The sequence below is a fragment of the Nelumbo nucifera genome, chromosome 8 (assembly GCF_055504915.1).
Source record: "Nelumbo nucifera cultivar China Antique chromosome 8, China Antique-T2T, whole genome shotgun sequence".
NCBI classification, from domain to species: Eukaryota; Viridiplantae; Streptophyta; class Magnoliopsida; order Proteales; family Nelumbonaceae; genus Nelumbo; species Nelumbo nucifera.
The window spans coordinates 15,310,774-15,338,388 of NC_142656.1; the positions used below are offsets into that span (position 1 = coordinate 15,310,774).

Genomic DNA, 27,615 nt, shown 5'->3' on the forward strand with positions numbered 1-27,615 from the left:
TTTGGACTACCACTTCAGGGAAGTACCCAAGGATTAGTAGGTATAGAGAGTTATAGAGGCAGATTGGCAGATGCTCTATGCATGTAGTAGCTGAGACTTTCAATCATCTTTTTTATCCATTGCAAATTCTGGACCTTACTCTTAGCTTACTTTGGAGTTTTTTGGCATAAGGTGGTGTTTTCTACAATTAATAAGATTGGCAAAGCACTATGGAATATTATTCATTGTGCTATTGACATGGGGTGGAAGAAATGCTAGAGTTTTTTTTTTTTTCCCTTATTCTTCTTTTTCTTTTTAATCATTGAACCTTACCTATTGAAGCGGTCTTAGAAGTTGGTATGCATAAACACATGGTTTCTTCTTTGATTGCCATAGCCAAGGACTTCGGGGACAGATCTCCTTTTCAAGGATAGCAATTACTGTAGAAATGATTGTTCAGATTGACTGATTATCATATTTTTCAATACATGCACCATTTTATTCTGTGTTACATTAGTGAGAATAAGAGCTTCTCATTTACTTATTTCATAATTTTCATTAAAAATGAATTTCTGCTATATGATTGTTATGAAGTATGTGACGACTTTTTCCTAAGTTAATAATTGATTTTTTACTGTGTCATCTCATGAAACCTGTCTCTTTTTTTCCTTTTCTGGCTTCAGACCAAAGTGGCCATCAACATCATTTGTTTCATCAGATGGATTAGTTACTGCAATGGCCTATCGCCTTCCCCATGTAGTATGTATCAGATGTTTTGGACATTCTTGCATTTAATTGGTATTTTTTTCTTTATAGAAATTGATCCTTCAGTCTTACAAAATTTGTCCTTGTTGAACTGTAAAACTTATCAGGTTATGGGGGACAGGTCAGGGAACATACGATGGTGGGATGTAACAAGTGGCCTTTCTTCATCATTTAACACTCACAGGGAAGGAATCCGAAGAATCAAATTCTCACCTGTTGTTGCTGGAGATCGAAGCAGAGGACGTATTGCTGTACTATTTTATGATAACACATTCTCCATTTTTGATCTTGTAAGCTTAGGATAAACTTGCACTACATTGTTTAATTTTTATTTTGTGCTACTTTTTTCCAATATGTTTTCAAAGCAGAATTCAACAATGGTTAATAATACCGTTGTTTAAACCATTCGGGTTATAAGACAATGTTCATCTTCTCTTCCTCCATCTCCTATGGTTTGCTATATGTAATGGTTTTTTTTATCAGTAATTGGAACTCAATTATTAATATAAGACAGAATATTTACAAACTTTACACACAGTCCACTTTTAGGCTAGACATTCCGGCCTAGCCCCTTTCAATTATATACTTCACATCTGAGCCGAAAACAACTGCTCTTAATCACCCTTTGTTTGGCTAGAGCATCAGGCAAGCCATCTATGTGGTGACCTTGGAATCCACTAGACTGTAACCTCTATGTTCCTAGTTGTCCATTTGATTTACTTAAGATCTTCCTTGTAATAGCACAGCCCTGGTCATTATACTTAAGCCAACTTGTCACCATTATTGAATCACCTTCTAGCATAATCCTTTCCAAGTTCATGTTCATTGCCAACCCAAAATCTTGTAGTACAGCCATTCACTCTGATCTTACAGAGTAATAATTCCTAGGGAAAATTCCCGATTAGTACTCTGTACTTTGGGCCTAGTGTCATTTTGGTCCCCGAACTTTAAAATGCAACAATTCAGTACCCAAACTTTTAAAATGCGACAATCCAATACCTGCCGTTAACTAGCTGTTAACCAGTCGTTAAGTGGCATTTGAAAAAGACACAAATGCCCTTCAAGTGTTATTTAATATTCTTTATCAACCATCTAAACGTTGACAAAAAATTAACAGTTCCAAATCCTTGCCTTTTCCATTCAAGAAAGTTGGGGTCACGTTTGAGTGGGCATTCTGGGACCCCAACTTTCTTGAATAGAAAAGGCAAGGATCTGAGACTTAATTTGTTGTCAATGTTTGGATGGTTGATAAAGAAAATTAGATGACACTTGAAGGGCATTTATGTCTTTTTCAAATGCCTCTTAATGGCTGGTTAAAAGCTAGTTAACAACAGGTACTGGATTGTCATGTTTTCAAAGTTTGGGTACTGAATTGTCACATTTTAAAGTTCGGGGACTAAAGTGACACTAGGTCCAAAGTACAGGGTACTAATCACGAATTTTCCCTAATTCCTATTGGGCTTGAAATGGCACTACAAGTAATGTTTGACAACAAATTTCTGTATACGTCATGTTATTTTGATCCATTCACAGGAGGAATCCTGCAAGCATGCTTCTCTAAGTTGCAAATTCTTTCCTTATGGTTTTAGATCTTGTGATGACCCAAGTGGACTGAAATTTAGAAGTTTATGCTAACATCATTTCTAAATCCGGGCCCTTCATATCTATTATAAAAACAATGAAACCCGACAACGACAATTCCTCAACCTGTAAAGGGATGAGATCATGGCAGTGTTTTAAAATGTATACGAGGCTTACACCTTGAGACTTGCCTTGATGTGAGGCTTTCAAGGAAGAGGAAGCATGTGGACATGCTTGTAATATGCATACTATCATAGATAGGGTAGCCTCCTTTGAAACCCTATCTCTATGTTAGGGTACATATTACAAGCATGCCCAGTTGCCCACACACTTCCTCTTCCTTGAAAGCCTTGATTTCAACAGTTTGCATTGTGAGTTTTGAGGGTTGCAATTTTGTCTGATTACTTTTCTGTGAAAATCTTACGTTTTTTGTTTGAATCCTACAATTAGGTTCATGAATCTTACAATTTATATGATTCATGCAATTAGAATCAATTCAATTAAGAATTAGTTCTCTACTTTGTCATTTCTTTTTTTTTCTTTTAATTACGAAGAAGTCGTTTTAAATCATTTACTAGAAAATGATTTCTTCATGCTATTTAACACCTTTTAGAAACCTTATTGAGTTTATTTTCCATCATATGTAGGTGAAAGAGCCATTCTATATGGATCATTTGACTTTCAAGTTGAACTTAATTATTTCATCTTAGGCCTGAAGTGTAGGAGTGGTAAACTCTATTGTTTTAGATACACAGATGGTAGTATGGATTAAAAATAGGCAAAAATTACTTCTTCTATATATACATTTAGATTTTTAGTATATCTATTTAAATTTTTGGCAAGTTTGTAAAAAAAACAAAAAAATTACTATTTATGATATGATTATGATTTTCAAAACATTTCCTAATATTCTTCATTTCTTATATTTATGTGATCGACCATTAATTTGGTAATGGTTCACTGATCTAACCACTGGGTCACCAAGTGACCTGTGATGTTATCATTAAATTACACTGCAGAAATCATAAAAATCAATAATAGTTGTAATATTAGCATCAGTAAATGGATGAAAGTATTTAAGCATAGTAGATGAAAAAAGTATTATTTTCTATTAATAATGTCTTACTGAAAATTTGTTAGATCCATCCAGGTCAAGGAAAACCATTTCAGACTTGAACAGTTTAGTGATTCAAGTGGATGTGTCAGTAGGTGAAGGCTGAATTTGGCAGCTTTTTAAAATTTTGAAACCTGGAGGATTTTAGACCTGTAAAGGGGACTCAGTGGTGGGTCAACCAATCCTATAGTCCAGGCTAGGCAGCTATCTCTTCAAAATCAGCGAAAGAAATATCCAGGACATATGTTCATCATATTTTATCTTGGTTTATTGATGGGCCATAATTTATATCTAGATTGGGAGGGTTTCCTGCATAAAGTGGAAAATTTATCTATAATAGGCCAAAGCCTAGTAATAGATGTAGCATATTTTGGGGTGTAATGTACACCCAAAGTTGATTCATCTAAATGTATGCTTCTGGTCAATACCTTTTTAATGAAATTTAACTGACTATTATGTTTTTTATTTGCAGGATTCACAAGATCCATTAGCTAATTCCCTTTTACAACCACAATTTCCTGGAACCCTTGTATTGGAGCTTGATTGGTTGTCTTTGCGAACAGATAAAAACGAACCACTTGTATTGTGCATTGCTGGAGCTGATAGTAGCTTTCGCCTTATTGAGGTTAATATGTATGTCCTCACATTCAGTCATTGGTATTTTTATATCTTTCATTTTATTTATTTGATGAAAGAATGAAATTTTATTGATAAAACAAAAGATACAAAACAAAGCAGAGAGGGCACAAAGAGCCCAATATGATGAGGATTATATAAATTGACCCTGATCCCAAAAAACAGCAACCAGGTACTTGTATGAATTAGTACATAAAAAGTTTCTTAATGCATATCCTTTATGTTATAATATGTTTTGAAAAATTTCTGATTAATGGATTTTTAAAGATATATGGTAGCTTAGTATTTATATGCAAACCAAATTGTGTTTTAATGTCCTCGTAGACTAGTGCAGTTACTCTCTTGCCTCAAATTTGTAGCATTATATTTGTAATCTGAAAGTGTAGACTTGTTAATGTTTTCTTATTGGTAACTATAAACCTTTATTAGATAATAAATAAAAAATGTTTTGATTACAAACATGCTAAACATCCCACATATTAAGCCAGCATCTGCCACCTAGTCCTTTATTTATTTTTTTACATAACAAGCTCTTAGGATATTCCCCCAAGAATTCTAAATCCTATGTACCCCTTGTTTGGCCATGGCCTCAGCCAAACAGTTTGCTGATCTATGAACCTGGAAAAAGTTGGTTCTCATTTCCCTTGTTACTGCTCTTATATCTCTCATAATGTCAGGCCCATTAATATTTTCTCTTCTAGTGCCTACTTTCTAATCTGTGATTATCCAAAATCTGATTGAAAGCACTCATGCAGAAACTTTTACATAGCACCTAATATTTAACATTTTCAATATTTTTCAGCTACATATTAATGTGCGTTTATGTAAACTGGTATTTCGTATACATACTTATGACCTGTTTAGCATTACTATTTTCTTCAAATGCCTCTATTCATTTAGATCCTCATATACAAGCTATTTTTCATAGATGGTCTGTTGGGGTTTGGTATGATTCCTGTTCTTTCTTTTGATACAGTAGCGATAAGAGGTCTGGCTTTGGATCCCAGCCTAGAGCCATCAAAGAGAGATTCCGGCCAATGCCCTTGTGCTCTCCCATTCTGCTTCCTACACCACATGCCTTGGTAACTTTTTTTCTGCCTTTCAATGAATTAGTACACCATCTCATCTTATTATACATACGTTTGATAGTTTAATGATCTATGTCCAATGATCAGCCATGTTAACTTTCCAGTCAAGGACTCGGTTGAAGCTAAATAAAAATTAATAGTTGCAATAACTATCTATTAGTCACTCACAGCTATTTAAAGTAGCAGAGTTTGATCTGACCATTTATGGCAGGAGGGGTGATGTAGAACATGCATGTGTTGCTGGTAAAGTGACACATTTGCAGATATGCAAGTATAGAATTTGACATGTTTGATGCAGAATTTGCAGGCTAGAAATGGGCCAACAGATTTGGTCACTAGTTGGGTTGTAATTTGATGTCTTTATAACTGCAGGCACTGAGAATGGTCTTGCAATTGGGCGTAAAGCCATCTTGGTTCAATACATTCAGTATGACTAAAGATAAGGACCCTTATCAAATTCATGGAGCTGTTTCATCCAAAGGTGATCTTCGTGGTTATATGATTGATTCACACCTTCCCAACATTGGTGACTCAGTGGTGCCAGAAATGCTTCTTAAGGTGCTAGAACCATATCGAAAAGACGGTGGGCTTTCTGTGTCTTCTCTGTGCTGTTTATTTGACTCTAGTTTCCTGAAGACTCTGTTCAATTTGCCTTTGGCTTACACACCAATTCTATTTTTCCTTTGTTCAAGGCTGCATTCTTGATGATGAGACAGCTAAGATATATGCTTCTGTGGTCAATAAAGGTTCTGCTGCAAGATTTGCTTTTGCTGCTGCAGTCTTTGGTGAATATTCAGAAGCACTTTTTTGGTTACATTTGCCTCGTGCTCTTCCCCATTTTATGAACAAATCAGCTAAGAGATTTCCTCAGAAAGCTTCTGTATCAACATCAGCTCCAGAGCTTGGAGAGCCATCTACTTTAAGTAGAATAACATCAAGAGGAAGATCAGTGTTAGGAAAGGAAAATAGGGACACGACTGTAAGTATATACTAGCAAGTCATTATTATATGCATACATACATACTAGACCTGTTTCATGGGCTGGGCTCGGGCTTGGCTTTTTCCAAACTTCTAATGGGCCTGGCCTGAAGCCCGAGCCCAAGACAGTGTAAAATTGAGCCTGAAGCTTGGCTCGTGAACAGGTCTAATACCTACATATATGAACTCAGCTTGCAAATCAGTTACTAGACTTGGCAAGAAATACATGCATGCTTTCAGGGAGATTGTCTCCTAGCAAAGAGGTTTAATTCTAATTTCAGCTGGGTAAGGACTGCAATTGGGATGGTAGATGTGTTAGAAAAACAAGGAGTTGATAGGCCTTTTTGTTTTGGGCAAAGCTGTAATCTGATGTAAATTGGTCTGCTGGGATGCTATAATAATTTCTTTTTTTTGAAAAAGGTAAGGTAAATTTATTGATAGAATTCAGAACCATACAAAGGAACTCCCAGAAGGGAGCAAAGGCTGAAAACAGCCTCTCAGCTTACATTACATCTCAAATATACTAACAGATCTTAACTGAGACGCCAAGACCCTAGGCTGGAAGCCTTTCACACCTGCAGTCCAAGACACTAGCTTTCCCACTGCACCAGACACAAGACAGTCCACCTCCTTGAGATACTATAATAATTATACTAAGTTTCTGAATTGTACTAAGCAAGACAGTCCACCTCCAAGACACCCTAGGCTGGGATGCTATAATAATTGTACTAAGTTTCTGAATTAATTTTAATGAAATACTTTTACTGATGAAAAAAGAAATAGTGACTAGTGGTACTTCAGACTCTTCTTTTATAGAAAATAGAACATTGAAGAAAAGAGAAATCATTGGAAAGAGAATGAAGAAAGCTGATAAAAAAAAGAAAGAAATGAAGAAAGGGGAAAGTATACAAGGAGTATACGAGCATCAGAAGCCAAAACTTGGAAAGCTGTGTAACTTTTCCATCTCTTGAGTGCTATCAAGCAGGCATATTTCCTGTACTTGTGTGGTTTTCTATATTCTAAAATAGATGTTTTTCCAACAGAAATATCTTCAACTTAAATCAATGGCCTTTGATCAAGAAGAGTTGTGGGAAAGTGCTAATGAGCGTATTCCATGGCATGAAAAATTAGAAGGAGAAGAGGCAATTCAGAACCATGTACATGAGTGAGTCTCTTCCACCAAATTTTTGTTCTTATGCTATCTCGTGCCTCTCCCTGATTTGTACTCTCTTTGGCTATGATTTAATAAATCTTACTATTCAATGATCAAAAAAATTTTTGTTCTTATGTTTGCTCTCTCAGTGGCACAGACACACTATATAAATGTAGGAAATTTTATGAGTAAATATAACACTTTGAGTTTGATATTATATTGCCATGTTATGAATCCTGTCCTGTCCAGTTAGGAGTCCAATACAGGTGGAACATCCTCTGACATTGTTGACGTTCAGTCCAGGTTTTAAAACTATTTTGGTGATCAAATGAACCATAAGATGTCAAAGGCTAATATCACTATCATTTCTTTAGGAATGGAAGTTCTATCATTTTAGCAATTGAGGATATGGAGGATGTAGGACTACAAATGGTATCTATTTGTCTGAATTTGAATCCAAATTCGTTTTTGTTAAGGGTCACCTAATTTGGTTCATTTATAATTGGATTGAATATGGACCACCCTTATCTGATCTGTTAAGATCTGATTTGGTCTGATAACACACACACACACACACACACACACACACACACTTATATATGCTTAAAAATTATATTGTAGTTATTGGATTGGTTTGAATGTTGTATGTTTACCAAAGAGTCATTGGTTCAAGTTTCATACAAGTTAATTTCAACCCATTCAGTTCATGATATACAATATCAAAGTTACTTTTAGTTCATTTTATTACATATATTATATTCTGATCATTTCTAATTTAATTTATTAATGCTATTCAACATCCAATTTCAATCGTGATCCAATATAAATCTGACGGATGGTATTTGATTCAAATCCGAAAACAAATCAAATTTGGTTCTAAGTATATCCAATTTGACCTGATCTGTTAGCAGCCCTAGGAGGATGGTGTTTAGGTTTTTCTCTTTGGGTTTCTTTAATTGTATTGGGTAGATTTAGAAATTAGCATGTATTACTTGGACATTCTACTGAAGTAGGAAAAGTGTTCCTTAGGCAACTATTGCTCTCCTTGGTGCAGGGGGAGCAGCTATGGGCTGCCTCTAATCAAGTGTTCTAATGTGTTACAGTCTCTTCTGTAAAGCCACATATATATGTATATATATATATATATATATATATATATATATATATATATATCAGAAAAGTCAATAAAATTTACAGGTACTAATAAAAAAAATCCTATTGTCCTTGAGAACAAGTTTCCTGTAAAAAGGAGCCCACCAGGCCACCAGAGGAGGGTGGGAGTGAATTCATGGGTCTCCTGGATCATTATTGAGATTTAACTCCTTATGACAGAGCTTTCAGACAAAATGACCAGTCCTTTTGTTTCTTTTTTTTTGTTTGGACATCCATAGGAAGTTACTGACAAGTAAACTACAAGTTGACTTCTTCCTCCCATGTGACTTTTGGACTTGGTCAAAAAATGGACATTTCATGAACTTAATACATGGAAGCTGTATTTCAAGTGTATTTTGCATGGTATGAATTGGCCATTTCACGCAATTAGAGGAGAGGCACCTCAAACCTACATTAAACCCTCCCATCAGATTATAACTTCTGAGCTTTACTCATTAATCTGCCCAACACATCACCCAAAATAGTGAAAAGGGAAGGACAAAGTAGGTTTATTGTTGAAGATCCTTGTTGATTCTCTTTTGACTGATAGGTAATGGGATACAATATTTAAAGTAAAAATAAGAAGGCATATATATTCAGGCAAGCAGTCCCAAACAAAAGAAAATAACAACAGAGGCAGCAATAAGAAAGCTGCACCTTGCCTTTCTCATGCTATTTAGAAAAGTTTGTAGTAGAAAAGCTTAACAGAAGATCAAAGACTGATAAAGACACATTCCCTCAGTTACATATTGAACATCTCATTCCACATACTAGAGAGGTTGATGTCTTGGAATCCAGCTTGAACATCTTGTTCTGCTCAGTGCTTAGGTTTGCTAATAATCTTGATTATTATGTACAAAGTCAGACAATCTATTGGTGAGAATTCTGTTAGAGTAATTAGCCCATGTTAACTCTGTGTGCTCCCTTTGTATTTTGCATTTTTTATATTAAATATTATGTACGATGTTGTTTCTTCCCATGATGAAAAGAGGGATTGGTTGGAAAGAAGCTTCGACGAGGAAGAAGTTAAAAAGACTATCTTCAGCATGGATGGAGATAGGGCTCCAGGGCCGGATGGCTTCCCTATTCTTTTCTTCCAAAAGTGTTGGAAAATTGTAAAGTCAGATCTTATGGATTTTTTCAGGGATTTCCACTCTTCTGCCATTGTTAACAAAGGTCTAAGCTCTACCTTTCTTTGCCTCATCCCGAAGAAAGGGGGAGTATTGGAAGTTAAAGATTTTAGACCTATAAGTCTGATAGGGAGCATCTATAAAATTTTGGTGAAGGTACAGGCCAACAGACTTAAAGAAGTCCTTGAAGATCTAATTTCCCCAAATCAGTTTGCTTTTGTAAAAGGAAGATAAATTGTGGATAGCATTCTTATTGCAAATGAGTGTGTGGAAGACAGAAAATCTTCTGGGATCCCGGGGGTCCTTGTGAAACTTGATCTGGAAAAGGCGTACAATAAAGTGGATTGGGACTGTATTCTTAATTCCTTAAGGCTAAGAGGCTTTGGTAGAAAATGGATCAGGTGGATTAAGGTTGTATTGGTTCTCCTTGGTTTTCAGTATTGATAAATGGTGAAGCAAAAGGTTATTTCAAGGCTAGTAGGGGTCTAAGACAAGGTTGCCCTCTTTCCCCCTTACTTTTCACTTTGGTGATGGATGTATTTAACTATCTTTTTGATAAGTCCATTCTTCTTAACTTGGTGAAAGGATTTGAAGTGGGTAGGGATAAGATTCACATCTCACACTTACAGTTCGCCGATGACATAATCCTGTTCTTGGATGCCTCCACAACCAACATCACAAACACTAAAATGGTAATCGAATGTTTTCGAGCTTATCACTGGTTTGAGGGTTAATTTTTGCAAAAGTAGTATTGTAGCCCTTAATTCAGTGGAAGTGGAACTTCTAGAAAATTTCAAATCTTTTGTTGGGGTGCAAAGAGGAGAACCTCCCTATTTCCTACCTTGGGATGCCTCTTGGAGGGAATCCAAAATTCCTCAATTTCTGGAGGCTAGTGGTGGAGAATTGTGAGAAGAAACTATTGACTTGGAAAAAGTGTTATCTCTCAAAAGGGGGTAGGCTTACTCTCTTAAAGGCCTCCTTATCAAATTTGCTAGTCTACTTTCTTTCAGTCTTCCAAATTCCGACCAAAGTCAGAAATCAGATTGAGAAGCTTCAAAGGAACTTTCTTTGGGAAGGTGGTGGGGAAAAGAGAAGCCATTTAGTCAACTGGAAACAAGTATGCAGGCCTAAAGAGGAAGGTGGTTTGGGAATTGGACAGCTTAAAGAGAAAAGTTCTTCTCTCTTAGGCAAATGGCTCTGGAGATTTCTGAAAGAGCCCAATGCTCTTTGGACAACTGTCATCTCAAGCAAATGCGGACTAAATGCAAATGGGTGGGATTGCAATCTCCATTTGAATAGGATAAAGTCCACAAATCCTTGGAAAGGTATCTGTTCCATTCATACTTCTTTCTTTCCTTTTATAAGGTATAAAGTGGGAAATGGTTTTAAAATTAAATTCTGGAAAGATCTTTGGTGGGGGGAATCCACTCTGGAAGCTTCTTTCCCTAGGCTTTTTAACCTTACCCTCGACCAAGAAGCCACTATTTCTTCCTGCCTTCCAAACCAAACTGCCGAAAACTCCTTAAACCTCCACCTCAGAAGACCCCTAAGGGACTCGGAGATTTCTGATTTAATAGCCCTGATTCAGACCCTCAAAGAAGCCTACATCTCCCCCTCTTATTCTGACACCCGAATCTGGACCCTACACCCAAATGGTGAATTCTCTTCTGTAGGTGTTCAAGACTGCTATCAGTCTTGATCACTAAGAAACTTCAGGTTCGAAGAGAAGAGAAAGTGAAGAAGAAAGAAGAGAAAGAGTGGTGAGAGAGCAGTAGAACACAGGCTTTGAGGAGAAGAACAGAATCTCAATATTCTGCCGCCGCCACTTCAATTTAATATTTATATGTTATGCTAGTTACATGAAAGGACACATCTGCCCTTGGTGTTTACATCATAACACATAACAATATAAAACTGAAAAGTAAATAACAACTAGAATAACAGAATAATAGATTGACCATTAGCTATGACTAGATACATTCTACCCTACGGATAGAGTGGGACCACAGCTGTGGGGCCCACATCAGTGTTCTCTACACTCCCCCTCAAGTTGGGATTAAATGTTCATCATTCCCAACTTGGATAGATCCGCTTCTAGCTTCTTTCTTGATACGGCTTTAGTGAGGATGTCTGCTAGTTGCATACTGGATGTGATGTAAGGGAGGCATACTTCTTGAGATGAGACCCTCTCTCGTACAAAATAGCGATCAACTTCAATGTGTTTGGTTCTGTCATGCTGCACTGGATTATGTGCTATATTAATGTCTGCTTGATTATCACAATACAGCATCAGGGGCTTCTCATACTCAATACCCAACTCCTCAAGTAGAGATCTTAGCTATAGGATTTCAGCCACTCAATTGGCCATGGACCTGTATTCTGCTTCAGCACTAGACCGGGAGACAACACTTTGTTTCTTACTTCTCCAGGAGACAAGGTTTCCTCCCACAAGGGCACAATATCCTGAGGTAGACCTTCTGTCATCAACACTCCCAGCCCAATCTGCATCCGTATAGACCTCCACCTTCATGTGGTTGTTGTTCTTGAACAGTATACCCCTACCCGGGCATCTCTTCAAGTAGGCTAAGATTCTTTCTGCCGCAAGATGTGTGGTTCTAGGAGAATGCATGTATTGGCTGACAACACTAACAACATAAGTAATATCTAGCCGAGTGAGGCAGAGATATAGGAACTTTCCTACCAATCGTTGGAACATAACTTTGTCTACAAGAAGCTCCCCACTCTCTGCACTAATCCTGTGGTTCTGTTCAATTGGTGTATCTGCAGGCTTGACACCTAACTTTCCAGTTTCTGCCAGCAGGTCTAGGACATATTTCCTCTGAGAGATAAAGATCCCCTGTCTGGATCTAGCAACCTCAATACCCAAAAAATACCGGAGTACACCAAGGTCTTTCACCTCAAATTCTTGATGAAGGAGTTGTTTAAGGGACTCAATCTCATGGCTATCATTCCCTGTGACCACAATATCATCAACATATACTGCCAGTAGTGTCAAGGAGGACTCCACTCTCTTGATGAATAGTGTATGATCTGACTGGGCCTGTACATAGCCAAACTTCACAAGGGCTAGTCTAAATCTATCGAACCAAGCCCTAGGTGACTGTTTCAAACCATACAAAGCCTTGTTGAGCCGGCAGACCTTCTTACCTGTTTCTGCATCATAGAATCCAGGAGGCAAACGCATGTAAACTTCTTCCTGCAGATCTCCATTCAGAAAAGCATTTTTCACGTCCATTTGGTATAAAGGCCAAGTGTGACTTGCTGCAAGGGATAATAGGACTCAAATAGTAGTCATCTTGGCTACCGGGGCAAAGGTCTCCAAATAATCTATGCCATAAGTCTGTGTAAACCCTCTTGCAACTAACCGAGCTTTATACCTCTCAATGAATCCATCTGCATTATGCTTCACCGTAAATACCCATCTGCATCCAACTGGTTTCTTTTCTTTGGGCAGATCAACTACCTCCCAGGTGTTGTTTTTCAACAGGGCATCCATCTCAACTTGCATTGCATCTTTCCATTCCGGGACGGATAGGGCTTCTTGCACTGTTCTTGGAATAGGGACATTGGAAATGGAACTAAGATAGGACCTGTAGGTAGGAGATAGGCGATCATAGGATAAAAAATGGGAAATACAGTGGGCTGTAGATGTGATACAATGTCGTTTCCCTTTACGGACTGCAATCAGAAGGTCAAGGTCATCTGTAGGAGGTGAAATGGCAACAATAGAGGAAGTCTCTGTGGGCCCTGGGACTGTAGTACCTGGACCTGGAGCTGCAGATGAGATTGGAGCTGGCTTGGACTGCTGATGATTAGGATCAACCTGCCTGCACCGCCTGTGATAGACCCTCAACTCCTGATTCCTCTGACCACCCTCACCATTGCAGCTCTCCCTCAACTCCTGATCCCTCTGACCACCCTCACCATTGCAGTTCTCATCACCCAATGGAATAGGTAAAGGAATTGCCCCACTCTCACTGCTCTCCCTCTGAAGACAAGGACTCAAACCCCCACTCTCACTGCTCTCCCCCTGAGGGGAAACCCGAGGATAATAGGGTGTCCCCTCAAAGAAAGTGACATCCATGGAGACAAACTTCCTCCCTGAGACAGGATCATAGCAGCAATAACCCTTTTGAGTTTGTGCATAACCAAGGAAGATGCATTTGGAGGCTTTGGGTTCGAACTTGGAGTGATGGGGTCCGAGAAGCTGAACAAAACAGGTATAACCGAATGTCTTAAGGGGAATAGAAAACAAGTCCTCACGTGGGTGTAGAAGGGAAAAAGGAGATCTCATATCAAGGACCCTGGAAGGAACCCGATTAATAAGATATACCGCCGTGAGGATAGCATCACCCCAGAAGCGGATAGGAACATTGGAAGTAAACATGAGACTTCTAGCCACTTCCAAAATGTGCCTATTCTTCCTTTCGGCAACTCCATTCTGCTGAGGTGTATGAGGGCAAGAGCTCTAGTGGATAACCCCATGATGAAGAAGATAAGATGTCAATGATTTAGCAAAGTATTCCTTTGCGTTATCAGATCTGAGAACTTTGATCTTGGCATCAAATTGGGTTAGGATCATTTGGTGAAAGTTTTGGGTCAGGGAAGGTACCTCATCTCGTGAATGCATGAGATAAACCCAAGAAAAACGGGTATGGTCATCAACAAATAACAAGAAGTATCTGTACCCACCCATGGAAGGGATATGATAAGGCCCCCAAACGTCAGTATGCACAATATCAAAAGAATTATCACTCCTTTTATTACTCAATAAATAAGGCTTTCTACAATGCTTAGCAAACTCACAACTTTCACACTATAACCGAGACAACTCAATAGACTCAAAATAAAGCTGGAAACAGACTCTTTAAAGACCGAAAAGACAAATGACCTAATCAGTTATGCCAAAGCATAACCGGACTCACACTTTGAGAAACAAAAGACATCTTCTCTACTGACTCTTCCTGACGGAACCTCTCCCCGAGCAGATAGATCCCATTCGTCTCACGGCCAGTCCCAATCACATTCTTCGTCTCCAAGTCCTGAAAAACACATCGGTCAGGGAAGAAGGTTACTGAGCAGTTCATATGCTTGGTAATACTACTGACTGAAAGAAGGTTAGTATCAAGCTTAGGAACATGCAAGATAGATGACAGGGAAATAGTATCTGATAACTTGATGTCACCCTTCCCAGAAATAGGAACTAGGGAGCCATCAACAATAGATACTTTATCCCTACTAGAAGACAAATGGTAAGTGGTAAACAGTGAAGGCAAGCTAGTCATGTGATCGGATGCACCTGAATCTATTACCCAACAAGGTTCAGTAGTACCTGGAGCTGAGGCATGGTAGGATGAAGCTCGAGTACCTGAATGTGCGAAGGCAGAGGTGGCAGGGGCTGATGGTGACTGCGGTGGCTGAGCTGAATTTCCAACTTCCTTTTCTAACTGTATTAGGGCAGCCCAAACTGCAGCTAAGGTCTCTAAAGATGTTCCTTTTGTGCCAGATGAGGATGCTGAATCAGTGTTCACGGTTACATGAGCAGTGCCCTTCTTGCTTCTCAACTTCGTAGGAACCAAGTGAGGATGCAGTTTCCAACATGTTTCTTTTGTATGTTTGGGCTTCTTACAATGTTCACATACCACATCCTTCTTGTCTTCCTTCCTCCTGTCCTTCTCTGAATCACCCCCTAATTTGGGTGTGACCGCTACAAAGGCTGGTGTGGGGGGCTGAGGTTGTGTCATAACTTTCCTTCTGGTCTCTTCACTGTGTACGAATGAGTATGCCTGAGAGAGTCACATTGTCTCTAGTCAAAATCTGTTGCCGCACAATATCATACTCTGAATTTAGGCCTGCCAGAAACTCAAATACCCGGTTTGTCTCAACCTGCTTTCTATATATCTGTGCATCTTTGGGACTCTCCCACTCAAGAGTCTCTAAGTGATCAATCTCACGCCACAGGGACTGCAAGGTAGAGAAATATACTGAAACCGATCTCTCTTCTTGTTTAAGATTTTTCACTTCACATTTCAATTCATATGCTCTGGCAACATTAAGGGGTTGGGAATAAGTTTCTTTCATAACATCCCATATCTCCTTAGTTGTCTTTGCCCACAAGTAATTCCGGCTAATATGAGGCTGCATAGAATTACACAGCCATGCCATAACCAAGTAGTTTTCTTGGATCCACTTGGTATATGTCGAGTCTCCCTTGGGAGGTTCTTTCATATCTCCCAAGAGGTACCCTAATTTACCTCTTCCCCCAATAGCCATCATGGCTGATTGGGCCCATTCCAAATAGTTTGATCCATCAAACTTTACGGTTGTAATCTGACCACCCATCTCAGAAACATTACCATAACTGATGTTCTCAAGGCTGCCTTCTGCCTAATTTTTAAACTCCATTTCTGTCAAGTCTCAAAACAGCACTTGGACTACCAATCACAATCAAAAACAGTATAGGCCTGATCTGTATTCACAGTGTATGTGCACAAAACTGGGATAATTCTGATCTGAAACCAACTAGCCAACACAACAGTAGCTGTCCGTAGAGCTCTAACCCCTTAAGACTCTGAAAAACAGCTTAGAAGTAGGTCTGATATGCTTGGCAGAGTTAGGGTTTTAATCAGTCCTTAAAGTGAACAATTCAGTTGCACAATCCAATCAGTACCGTATAGATAGACTTGCAGTAGGGTTAATAAGAAACCATAGAATCTGATCAATGCTAACAATAAACTTGAGGGCAGCTCTAGGTAAATCACAAGGTTCAGTCTAACACTAGGGCTTGCTGCAAGATCACTTTCAAACCCTAGAGTAGAGAGAAACAAAGTTGAGACAGTTCGGCCTAGGGTTTGCTGTAAAACCCTAGTGAATCAAAGAGAGAAAACCCTAGAATGGTTCGGCCTCCCCCTCCAGATAGGTCCAACCTATCTTCTCTGATAGAACTTCTCTTAGAAAGTAAATAACTTACAAGGAAAAAATGTTCGCTGCCTTCTAGGGTTACCCAAACCCTAGTCTTCTCTGATCCTTCCTGACCACCAACACTCTGCAACCCTAACAAGCTTCCAATAGCTGCTAGCACTTCTGGCGATCTCCAAGAATCAGTCTGCGAACTCCTCCTTTTCAGCTTCCAGTCCTAGGAGATTCTCATGTAGTCGGCTGGTATTAGGCTCACATGAGAAACCCTAACCTGGCTCTGATACCATGTAGGTGTTCAAGACTGCTATCAGTCTTGATCACTAAGAAACTTCAGGTTCGAAGAGAAGAGAAAGTGAAGAAGAAAGAGGAGAAAGAGTGGTGAGAGAGCAGTAGAACACAGGCTTTGAGGAGAACAGAATCTCAATATTCTGCCGCCGCCACTTCAATTTAATATTTATATGTTATGCTAGTTACATGAAAGGACACATCTGCCCTTGGTGTTTACATCATAACACATAACAATATAAAACTGAAAAGTAAATAACAACTAGAATAACAGAATAATAGATTGACCATCAGCTATGACTAGATACATTCTACCCTACGGACAGAGTGGAACCACAGCTGTGGGGCCTACATCAGTGTTCTCTACATCTTCTAAGTCTATGTTCAAGGCTTTGACCGCTGATGATCAGCATTCCTTCTTTCCTTATAAGAAAATATGGTGTAGCCACATCCCTTCAAGAATTTTCTTCTTTGTTTGGGAAGCTTGTCTCCAGAAAGTAAATACTTGTGATCTCCTACAGAAAAAGCTTTTGGGAAGACATTCCATATCTCCTCATGTTTGTATTCTATGCTTCAGCGAAGGTGAATCTGCAGATCACATCCTTCTTCACTGTAGGTTCACCCAAAAGATATGGTCCCACTTCTTGAAAATGGCAGGTTATAGCTGGGCTTTTCCAAAACACATTATGGACACATTGCATCAATGGCAAGGAACATGGTTAAGTAAAAGGGGTAAAGTCTTTTGGCAATCAGTGCTACATGCAGTGTTGTGAGGTGTCTGGGATGAAAGAAACAATCGCATCTTTGACAATAAAAGCAGAACCCTGGAGGAATTAATCTCAGATATTACTTACCTTTGCAACCTCTGGACGGTGAATTCAGATCTGTTCAAAGGACTTTCAGTCAATGATGTTAATAGAGATGTTTACCCCTTTCTGTTTCTCCCTCATCCCTAGCAAGCATCCTTGAGGCACCTTGTCCCCATCAGTGAAGGAGTGATGACCCTTAACTTCGATGGTAGTGCCTTAGGTAACCCTGGATTAGCTGGTATTGGAGGTACAGTACGGGACGAAAGGGGCAATATATGCTGGACTTTTAGTGGTCCAATTGGCTTGGCTGACTCCACAAAGGCTGAAGTGATGGCTGCTCTCACCGGAATCAGGATAATAAAAAATTTGGGAATTCAGAATTTGATCATTGCAGGTGATTCAGCAAATACGATAAAATGGTTAGGAGACAAAGAGGGGGGGGGGGTCCTTGGAGACTGAATCATTATCTGACAGAGGCTTGGGATTCTTTGGACTGTTTAAATGTTAATTTAGTTTGGATTCCTAGGGAACACAATCATACTGCAGATGGCCTAGCTAAATTTGGTGTGTATTTGGAGCATTTGTATAGTGACAAGCTTCCTCTTTTGTAACTTGTAGGGGTTCTTCCCCTGCTTTGTATATCTTCCCATGTTCCCTCTCTTTATCTTAATGAATTCTGGTTAAATTTTCTAAAAAAAAAGGCTGTGTCGATCCTCTGTATTTTCTTTTTCATCTCATACAAGAACCTCTTGTTATCAGTCACAAAAAAGGTGGTAATTTTCACAATTTGATCATGATATGCACTCCCATGATACTGGAGGAGTCTGGCATATATTGGCAGAAAAAGTTTCAAGTTTCTAAATTTACAATGGACAATAATTTCATGTAAAGAGGAAATATTAAAATGCAGTGTTGTAAACCAAGTCCTTTTGAAATGGTTGCCATCCCACCTATCTGAATGCTTTGTTGGATGAGTGGTTTTGTTTAGTTTAAACAGCCATAATTAATTGTTTAGGAGTCGCTATGCCATCCTTTTTACTTTGTAGTTGCTTTTTATTTGTTAATGAATAGTGATTTTCTACATGGGTTTGCTCTTTGATCCCTTGAGCTTTTACTTGTCAAATGAAAGAAAAAGAAAGGTGGATGTTATTGTGTCTGTGAAATGTTGTCCCCTAGTAAGCTTATGAGAGACTTCCTTTGGGAACCAGGGGTTAGAAGAAAGACCACTTAGTTAAATGGGAACAGATTTGTAGGTCTAAAGAGAAGGGCAGGCCTGGGTTAGCCAACATAGTCTAGAAGAACATAGCTTTCCTAGGAAATTGACTGTGGAGGTTTCCTTTAGAAAGAGAGAGGCTTTGACACATGGTAATTGCAAGCATACATGGATGATCTGAGAATGGATGGGATGCAAAGGTAGCTCCCAATGCAACTTCTACCTCTCCTTGGAAAGCAATACACGAGATATATCCTTTTTTATTAACCATATTTGGTTTGATGTGGGAAATGCGCTAAGGAGTCTTATTTTAGGAGGACCTTTGAGTAGGTGAAAATCCACTTAAGGTCCAATTTCCTTTACTCTATGCACTCTCCAAGCACAAGGATGAACCCATTGCTAAATTTGTGGTTTTCTCCTCTTTGGGTTTAAATTGGGATTTTGGGTTTAGAAGGGGTCTTCAGGAGATGGAGTGTGAATCTCTCATCCTTCTCTTGGCCAAGCTTGATTCAGTTTTTTTTTTGACCAAAGCATAGAGGACACTAGGGTTTGGTCAATATCTTTGGATGGCTTGTTAACTTGTTCTTCTTTCTTTAATATTTTAATACAACCTCATTTATCAAAAAAAAAAAAAAAATTGGTGAAAGAAATTTTGAGTAGGCCAATCCCTCCTAAAATTCAGGCCCTTTGTTGGGAGACTTTCCTTGGGAGGATAAACACCTATGATGTATTGCAGAAAAGGAGGCCAAACAAATGCCTTTCCCCTCATATGTGCATCCTTTGCAAAGGAAGTGGTGAATCCATTTCCCATGTCTGTTTTTCCTGCCCTTTTGTGCTTTGTATATGGGAGCATCTTTGTTCTCTCCTTGGGGGCAAGTGGTTTTCCCCTTTGGATGTGGTGGGTCTCTTTGATCCCAACTTCTTGAAATAGCCAAAGAAAAGAGGAAGGATTTTGTGGAGAGCAGTAAGGGCAGCTTTGATTTGGATCATATGGGAAGAAAGGAATGGAAGGATTTTCAATGAGAAGAGCCAATCCGAAATGGAAGTCCTGGAAAAAATAAAAATAAAAGTTGCACATTGGGTGAAGACTTTGGAAGACTTTCAAGTCTTCTCATTGAATGACATTTTGAGAAATTGGAAGGAAATGACACTTTCGGATCAAGTAAAGGAAAGAACAATCATGGATTGGAGACCTCTGGTGGCCAACTTTATAAAGCTTAACGTTGATGGAAGCTTTATAGGCAACCAAGGTGTGGCTAGGTTAGGACTAGGAGGGGTTTTCTGTGATTCCGAGGGCAAGGTACTAACTTTATTTTCAGGACCCGCTGAGCATGGTGATTCATTGGCAGAAAAATTGTTGGCCTTATTCCGAGGTGTAAAGTTTGCAAAGAAGCCTGGATTCCATTAGTTGGAGGAAGTGGTCTTTTCCTTGACAAAATGTAATATCCAAATCCCTTGGATCCATAGAGGCACCTTTCGGGAGATTGAAAGTATAATAAGGGAGCTAACTGTCACCTTTAAATGGGTGAGGAGAACTACTAATGGGATGGTGGATACTCTAGCTAAACAAAGGACTTTTAGACATCAAGTGTTTTGGGCAAAATTGTAATATTTTGTTTGATATAGGGTGGAGAATTTTCCCAGCTTGATGTTTCTTTATATTTTCCTCAATAAAATTTCTTTTTGCTGATAAAAGAAAAATGTTGTACCCTAGTAATCTTTTGAGTTTTTGCCACTCCAATCTGTTGCTTTACTATGGATTTTAAATTTTTAATCACTTCAAAGCACTTGCAAGTTGATTAATCAATTTTAATGACCTAGTGTTACGTGATGATCAGGCTTGTTTCTGTTGGAAACTTAGAAGCTGCTGTTAGCTTACTTCTTTCCACTCCTCCTGAAAGCTCTTATTTCTATGTCAATGCTCTACGTGCGGTTGCTCTTTCCTCTGCTGTGTCAAGGTCTCTGCATGAACTTGCTGTTAAGGTGAATATGGATAGCTTATTGATGTTTCAGTGTTAACATCTGAAATGTGATTTAGTCTCTCTACCTATCTACATGTATTTCAGAGATGCTTAAACTGTAGTATCATCTAGGTTGTTGCAGCCAATATGGTGAGGACTGACAAGTCGCTATCTGGCACACACTTGCTCTGTGCCGTTGGAAGGTACCAGGAGGCTTGTTCTCAGGTGAGTTCCCTTTAAGCAAATTTTCATCTAAACTTCATTTACAGTGTTTATTTTTGTTGTTTGTGGTCAATTATATACCATAACTGCTATAAATTTGCAATATTTTTATTTCAATGGGTTCTGCTTCATGTTTTATTCAGAAGTCATTACGAATTTTATTTATACACTAATCTAGAAATGAGTTTGTTTGTGCTTGTATACATCTAAGTACTGAACTGAGACTATTAAAATTATTTATGAAAAAAAAAAGACTATTAAAATGTCAAACAATGAAAGTGTCTTAAGTAGCACAATGTTGTCAGATAAGTTTGTGCTTTCCTTGATCATGCGAAGAATAAAAATTGTTTATTATGGTAACTTGGCTCAAGTAGGGAGTTTCTCTACTCAACTTGCCACATTTCTTCTATGTAAAGGGATGACATGTCTAATCCAAGCCATCTACCAAGTAGTGGACCCTTTGGGTTGCACACCTACTCAATCCAGCAATCCACTTCATCCTGTATGCAGTGTTGCATGGAGACCCCACCTTTGGAGGGGATTTGTGAGTTTATGACTCATTCTATGAGTTAACTCATCTCATGTCTGATTCTACAAAATGCATGTCAGACGTGGCTACAATGTGAACCAGGCAGATTTACCAAATTGCCCACGCATTGACTCTCCAAAATTATGAGTGCTCACTTTAAATGCCTCTATGTAACAAAAGTCCAACCATTTATACTGTCTAATAGGGGATGCTAATATTTGTATTTTCCCAAACTGTCTAAGGACAAGATTGTCCTTACAAAATAAATAAAAGAAAAGAGCTGTACACCAATGTACATGCCTACTAGATTACAAGAAAGAAAAGGTAAAATTACATAACTACCCTCCATCTTCTCTTCACACTTAACTAAGTGAAATTTGGATTCATCCTTCCATCCCTTCCATAAGAAGTCTCTCATCTTCTCAATTGTTCTTGCTACCCCATCTAGAACTGGTAATAAAGAAAGTAGGTATGTTGGCACCGATGATAGCACACTTCGGTTCAAATTTCCCTCCTTTTGAGAGGTCTCTTGTTTTCCACAAAGCCAGCTTTCTCTCTATCCTCTCCATCACCAGCTCCCAAATCTTCTTTGAAATACACCTTTCTCCTAGAGGCATTCCCAATTACTTTGTGGGCAGCTTACTGGTTTTGCACCCAAAATAATCTGCCAGAAACTGTAGATCTCTTCCTTCTCCCACTGTAATCAGATCACTTCTGTCGATATCAATTTTTTTTTTTTAAGAAAGGTAAAGTATAGTAAGTTGTATTGATATCAAAAGCATGGCCCTTTGTACAATGAGAAATTGTACATAACATCCAATTAGGGACCCCCAAGAAAGTCCATCCTAAAAAAGGAAGAAGAAAAGGTATCCCCAATCCCAAGGTGGTTTGGGGATAAGACATTTAAAGTCCTTCAGCCTAGCCTTACTGGTAGTTTGCTTTGGAGGTTTGCTGCTGAGTCAGATAAACTTTGGAGGAAGGTAATAGCCAAGAAATATGGACTAGACAGTAATGGGTGGGATGCTGGATTACCCTCCGGCTTTTGGGTGCAGCATGTGGAAAGGAATTTGAAGGAATTTTTAAAGCTTCCACACTTTTCAGAAGGTGTATTAGATATAAAATTGGAGATGGTAGAAGGCTCAGGTTCTGGTTAGATCCCTGGACTGGTGAGAGCACTCTTAAAGAGCTATTTCCTGCACTGTACAATGTGGCAACAGACAAGGAGGCGTTGGCAGCTGACTCTTTTGTGTTGATTGACAATAGCATTTGCTGGACTCCATCCTCTAGAAGGGTCTTTAATGATTTGGAGATTCAGATGGTAGAAAATATCCTCACTCTACTCCAAAACCAGGCTTTAAATTTACAAACTCAGGACACAAGAGTGTAGAAGTGGAACAAGTCAGGAGAGATCTCAGTCAATCCTTTTACAGCTTTCTAGTGGGAGAAAATGAATTCTCCTTTCCTATCCAGGCCATTTGGGGGACAGCAGCACCCTCAAAAGTCAAGTATTTTGTATGGGTATCAGCTTTAGAGAAATGTCTTTCCAAATAAATGTTGATGAAGAGAGGTTTTATCTGCAATGACCTGAGGTGCTTTCTTTGAAATGTGGAGCTGTAGTCTGTTAGACATCTGTTCTTACATTGCAAGTTTGTTTTAGAAATTTGGAGTTACTCTTCTTGAAGGCCCTGAACCAAGTTGGTGCATGCCTGTCTCAGTGAAAGCTCTATTTGAGGAACGGCACATATCTGGGTTGACCAATAAAGGGAAAGTTTGCTGATCCTCCATTCCTTTGGCAATTCTGTGGGCTGTGGGTCTAGAAAGGAACAACAGGACTTTTGAACACAAAGCTTCCTCTGAAGCTGACATCATCAATACAGCTATAGGGGTTATTAAGAGTTGGTTGTCTATACATACTGATTTTAAAGAGGATACTTCTGGTAGTACCTTTTTGAGGATGGCCTTTTTTTTGAGTCCTGCATGGCAGCTTTTTGTACAGCTTCTCATTGTACAAAGCACTTTTTTTTCTTTAATAGAACTATACTTTTCCTTTTCTCAAAAAAAAAAAAAAATCTAAATACATTATGGACAGACATCCAACTCTTCAAGAACCCTACTGCTCCATTAATCATCATTGATTCTGAAGCCATCTTCTGCTCAAAAATTCTGCAATTTCTTTCCAGCCAGATGGCACACAAAATTTCAGCCAGAATAGAGGACCAAAGACCTTCCCTTTCTAGACATACCCTGGACCTGCCAGCCTTTTAACAGGTCTTGCACCAACCAAGGGGTGCACCAATGCAAGTTTATAGCATCGAGAAAATTGTTTCAGATTGAAGCACTGAAACTATAGTGCAGAAATAAATGACTGGACGTCTCCACCTCATGGTTACAGAAAACACAAAGCAGGTCAGGGACATTGAAGCCCTTCTTCACCAGCATGATCTTTGTCAAACATTTATCCAAAATAGCCTTCCAAAGGAAGAATTTAACTTTGGAGGGAGCTTCTATCCCCCAAATGGATTTTCTAGGGAATGGATCTCTTGACTCTCCAACAAGACACAAATAGGACTTACAGAGAACTCTCCAGAATTTATCCACTTCCAACATCTTGTATCTCGAACTTGCAAGTTCAACTGTTGATTTTGAAGGATGGGTTACCAAATCCAGTTCCCAATCATTGAACCCTCTCCTGAAGGAAGGTAACCATATAATCCTATTGTTCTCCACCACAAAAGAATTTGCCATTGAGGCTGACCTGTCCACAACCATAGTAAAAAGAGTCGGGAAAACATCTTTTAGAGCACTACCCCATGCCAAGGGTCCAACCAAAAAAACATAGCCTCCTCCTATCCATCACTTTGAGCTTTAAACCTTCAGTGAACTTACCAAAAGCTCTACAAATGCCTTTCCACACTGTACACCCATAGAAAAGATTGGAATCCATCATGCCCCACCCATTGCTTCTTGAGCTATACTTCTCAATAACCTTTCTCCACAAGCTGTTTGTCTTGGCCAAAAACATCCAGAACCATCTTCCCAACAAAGCAATATTGAACAACTTAACCTTCCTGATTCCAAGTCCTCCCCGGCTTAAAGGTTTACATTCCTGCTCCCAGTTAACCAGGTCATGCTTGTTTGAGTCCTTCCATCCAGCCCAGAGGAAGTTCCTCATTTTCTCCTCTATTTTATCAGCCACACCAGAAGGAATTGAGAAGATGGATAAGAAGTAGGATGGAAGGCTATCCAATACACTTTTGATTAAATTCACCTTACCTCGTTTGGATAGGTAATGAGCCTTCCAGGAAGCCAGATTTGAATCTAATCTTTCAAGGACAGGATCCCACAAAGATTTGGAAATGCACTTTGCACCAAGAGGAAGATCCAAATATTTGGAAGGGATTCTTCCCACCTTACAGCCTAGTACATCAGCCAAGTCTTGCACATTTGGCACTTCCCCTACTGCCATCTTTTCACTTTTAGAAAGATTAACCTTCAGGCTTGATACCACTTCAAACCAGAAAAGTGTTTTAAGTTACTTACCTGTTCCACCTTGGAATCACAAAAATAGAGTGTATCATCTGTGAACTGCAAGACAGGCACCTTCATTCCATTGTTGCTAATCTCAAAACCCTCTAAATATTCTCAATCCGAGGCTTTTTCCACCATCCTTCTCAAACCTTCCATTACAATGAGGAAGAGTGATGGAGACAAAGGGTCACCCTGCCTTAGTCCTCTTGAAAGTTTGATTTGTCATTTAGAGTCATAAATCAATATTGAAACGCTGGGTGTTGTAATGCATACCTTCATCCAATTCCTCCATTTGGATCCAAAGTGCATCCTTGCCAACATATAGTCTAGAAAGGCTCAATTCACATGCCTTTTCCAGATCAATTTTACAAATTAGACCTCTCTTGTTATGAGCACCCGCACCACACGGCAGCAATTGAGGCAGCAGCGCGCACACGACAGGCACCGTACGGCAGCAGCACCATGAGCCGCGCGCAGCACCGCGCGCACGCACCGCGCGGCAGCGGCACCACGCGCAGCACCGCGCGGCGGCGGCACCATGAGCCGCGCGCACGCACACCAGCAGCAGCAGCAGAGCAGGGCCCACACAACAGCTCATAGGGTGGGCCCACCCTTAGCCAGACATGACAAGAGAACGCGCCTTATCCCTTATCCCTTATCCCATTCTCTCTTATCTTATCCCCTATCCTTAGAAGGAATTGTAGTACCATTAAAAGTAAGTAGTCTAATTAGAAGTGGGAGTTTAAGTCCGTTTAGGACTAACCTAGCTGAATCCAACAAGGAACCCTCCTCTTGTAATCTCCTATTTAAGGAGACGCTATTATTGAATGAGGATATCGAATATTCAGTCAAGAAAGAGAGTAAAGGAGAGTTCGGTGATCTCTTGGACAAATCACCCCTGAGACAGTCAAAATAGGGCCTGTACACAAGGCCAAGGGCAAGGAAAGATCTGAGGTTCCTGCGGTGGAGCGACCCGTGACGCGATCCTACGCTCGGGCCCATAACATCTTGGTATCAGAGCCAACCGTCATGGGGGAACAGGAGCCGCTGTCTTTCAGAGTCCATGAACTGGAGCATAGGCTCGCAGAAACCAGTATGGAGGTCCGAGAGGTCAAAGATGACGTCCGGGAGCTGCGTCGCCTGTTAGAAGCGTTCCTCTCCAACAAAGAGAAAAACTCGGAGGGACTAGCCTCTACCGGCAGTCGCCGCACGGACGGGACAGAATCAGCCAACGAACATCAAGCCACAGCACCGATGACTGCAGTTGTCCCCAAGTACATCCGGCTTGAATTTCCATCTTACGACGGCACCGGAGACCCATTAGGTTGGTTGTACCGCTACGAGCAGTTCTTCCGCAACCAATGCACGGATGATAGAGACAAGGTCAGCCTAGCAGCCTTCTACCTTACGGAAGAGGCACAACTCTGGTTCTACCGCGTGGAGCAAGAAGAACCCGGGCTCAGCTGGGAGTAGTTCAGGTCCTATTGCCTCCTCAGTTTGGACCCCCGATGACGAGCAACCCGCTAGGTGAGCTAATCAATCTCAAGCAAATGGGAACCGTGGCTGAATATCAACGCCAGTTCCAAACCTTGCTTGCCAGAGCGGCCACGGTTAGACCGGATCAGCAAGTGGACATGTTCACAGCAGGGCTGATAGAACCCTTAAGGGTAGACGTAGAGATGCAGCACCCCCGAAATCTGGTTACGGCAATGAACCTCGCCCGCGCCTTTGAACGGAAGATGCAGCTTACTCAGGGACCCTTTAGCATTAGATGGCCAGCCACGACTTGGGCGCCGTCAAGGCCAGCGGGAGTGTCTACCCCTGCGCCCAACAGGAAGCAAAGGACCCACACCGGTAACCCCTCCAGAACAGTATCACAGACAGGGAGCAGCAGGGTGTCACCCCCCATCTGGCGTCTGTCCCGAGCCGAGATGGCATAACGGCGCGCGAAGGGGCAGTGCTTCAATTGCGATGATCTATACTCCGCAGGGCATAGATGCAAGAAACTATTCTGCCTTCTAGTAGACGAGACTGAAGAGGATGAGGAAGAGCCGTCACCAACTGAACCCGAGATCTCACTTCACGCAATCACAGGGATCAGAACCTCCCAGACGATGCAACTAAGGGCACTAGTGACGGGGAAACCCGTGCACATTCTGGTAGACTCCAGAAGCACCCACAATTTCATCAGCAATCAGGCGGCCCGCAAGTTAGAGTTGCCCATGGAAGTCAGGCCACAACTACAGGTAGTTGTGGCGAACGGGGAAAGAGTCCACAGCCCCGGTATCTGCAAGAACACCAGAATTCAGGTTGAAAAAGAATCCTTCCAAGCAGATTTATTTGTACTGTCCTTGGACGAATTTGACATCGTCCTAGGCGTCAAATGGCTGATCACGCTAGGCCCAATCCTGTGGGACTTCGCCGCCCTGATCATGACCTTCCAATTAGATGGCAAACCGGTTACTTGGCAGGGAACCCGGACAAGGACCAAGACACAACTGCATGCACTCCAGGGGGAGAATTCGCGCACAATGGATGTGGAGAGACTTCTCA

General features: G+C 40.2%; 1 protein-coding gene across 1 annotated transcript in view; it reads left to right on the forward strand.

Moving 5' to 3' along the window:
- Window positions 1–27,615, forward strand: part of LOC104592469 (uncharacterized) — a 77,682-nt gene that overhangs the window by 43,443 nt on the left and 6,624 nt on the right. Inside the window, exons 9-17 of the mRNA XM_010251853.3 lie at window positions 663–738; window positions 852–1,034; window positions 3,912–4,072; window positions 5,052–5,157; window positions 5,536–5,746; window positions 5,856–6,142; window positions 7,185–7,306; window positions 20,661–20,805; window positions 20,916–21,008. Coding sequence (XP_010250155.1) covers window positions 663–738; window positions 852–1,034; window positions 3,912–4,072; window positions 5,052–5,157; window positions 5,536–5,746; window positions 5,856–6,142; window positions 7,185–7,306; window positions 20,661–20,805; window positions 20,916–21,008 — 1,384 coding nt within the window. The remainder of the gene's footprint in view (window positions 1–662; window positions 739–851; window positions 1,035–3,911; window positions 4,073–5,051; window positions 5,158–5,535; window positions 5,747–5,855; window positions 6,143–7,184; window positions 7,307–20,660; window positions 20,806–20,915; window positions 21,009–27,615) is intronic.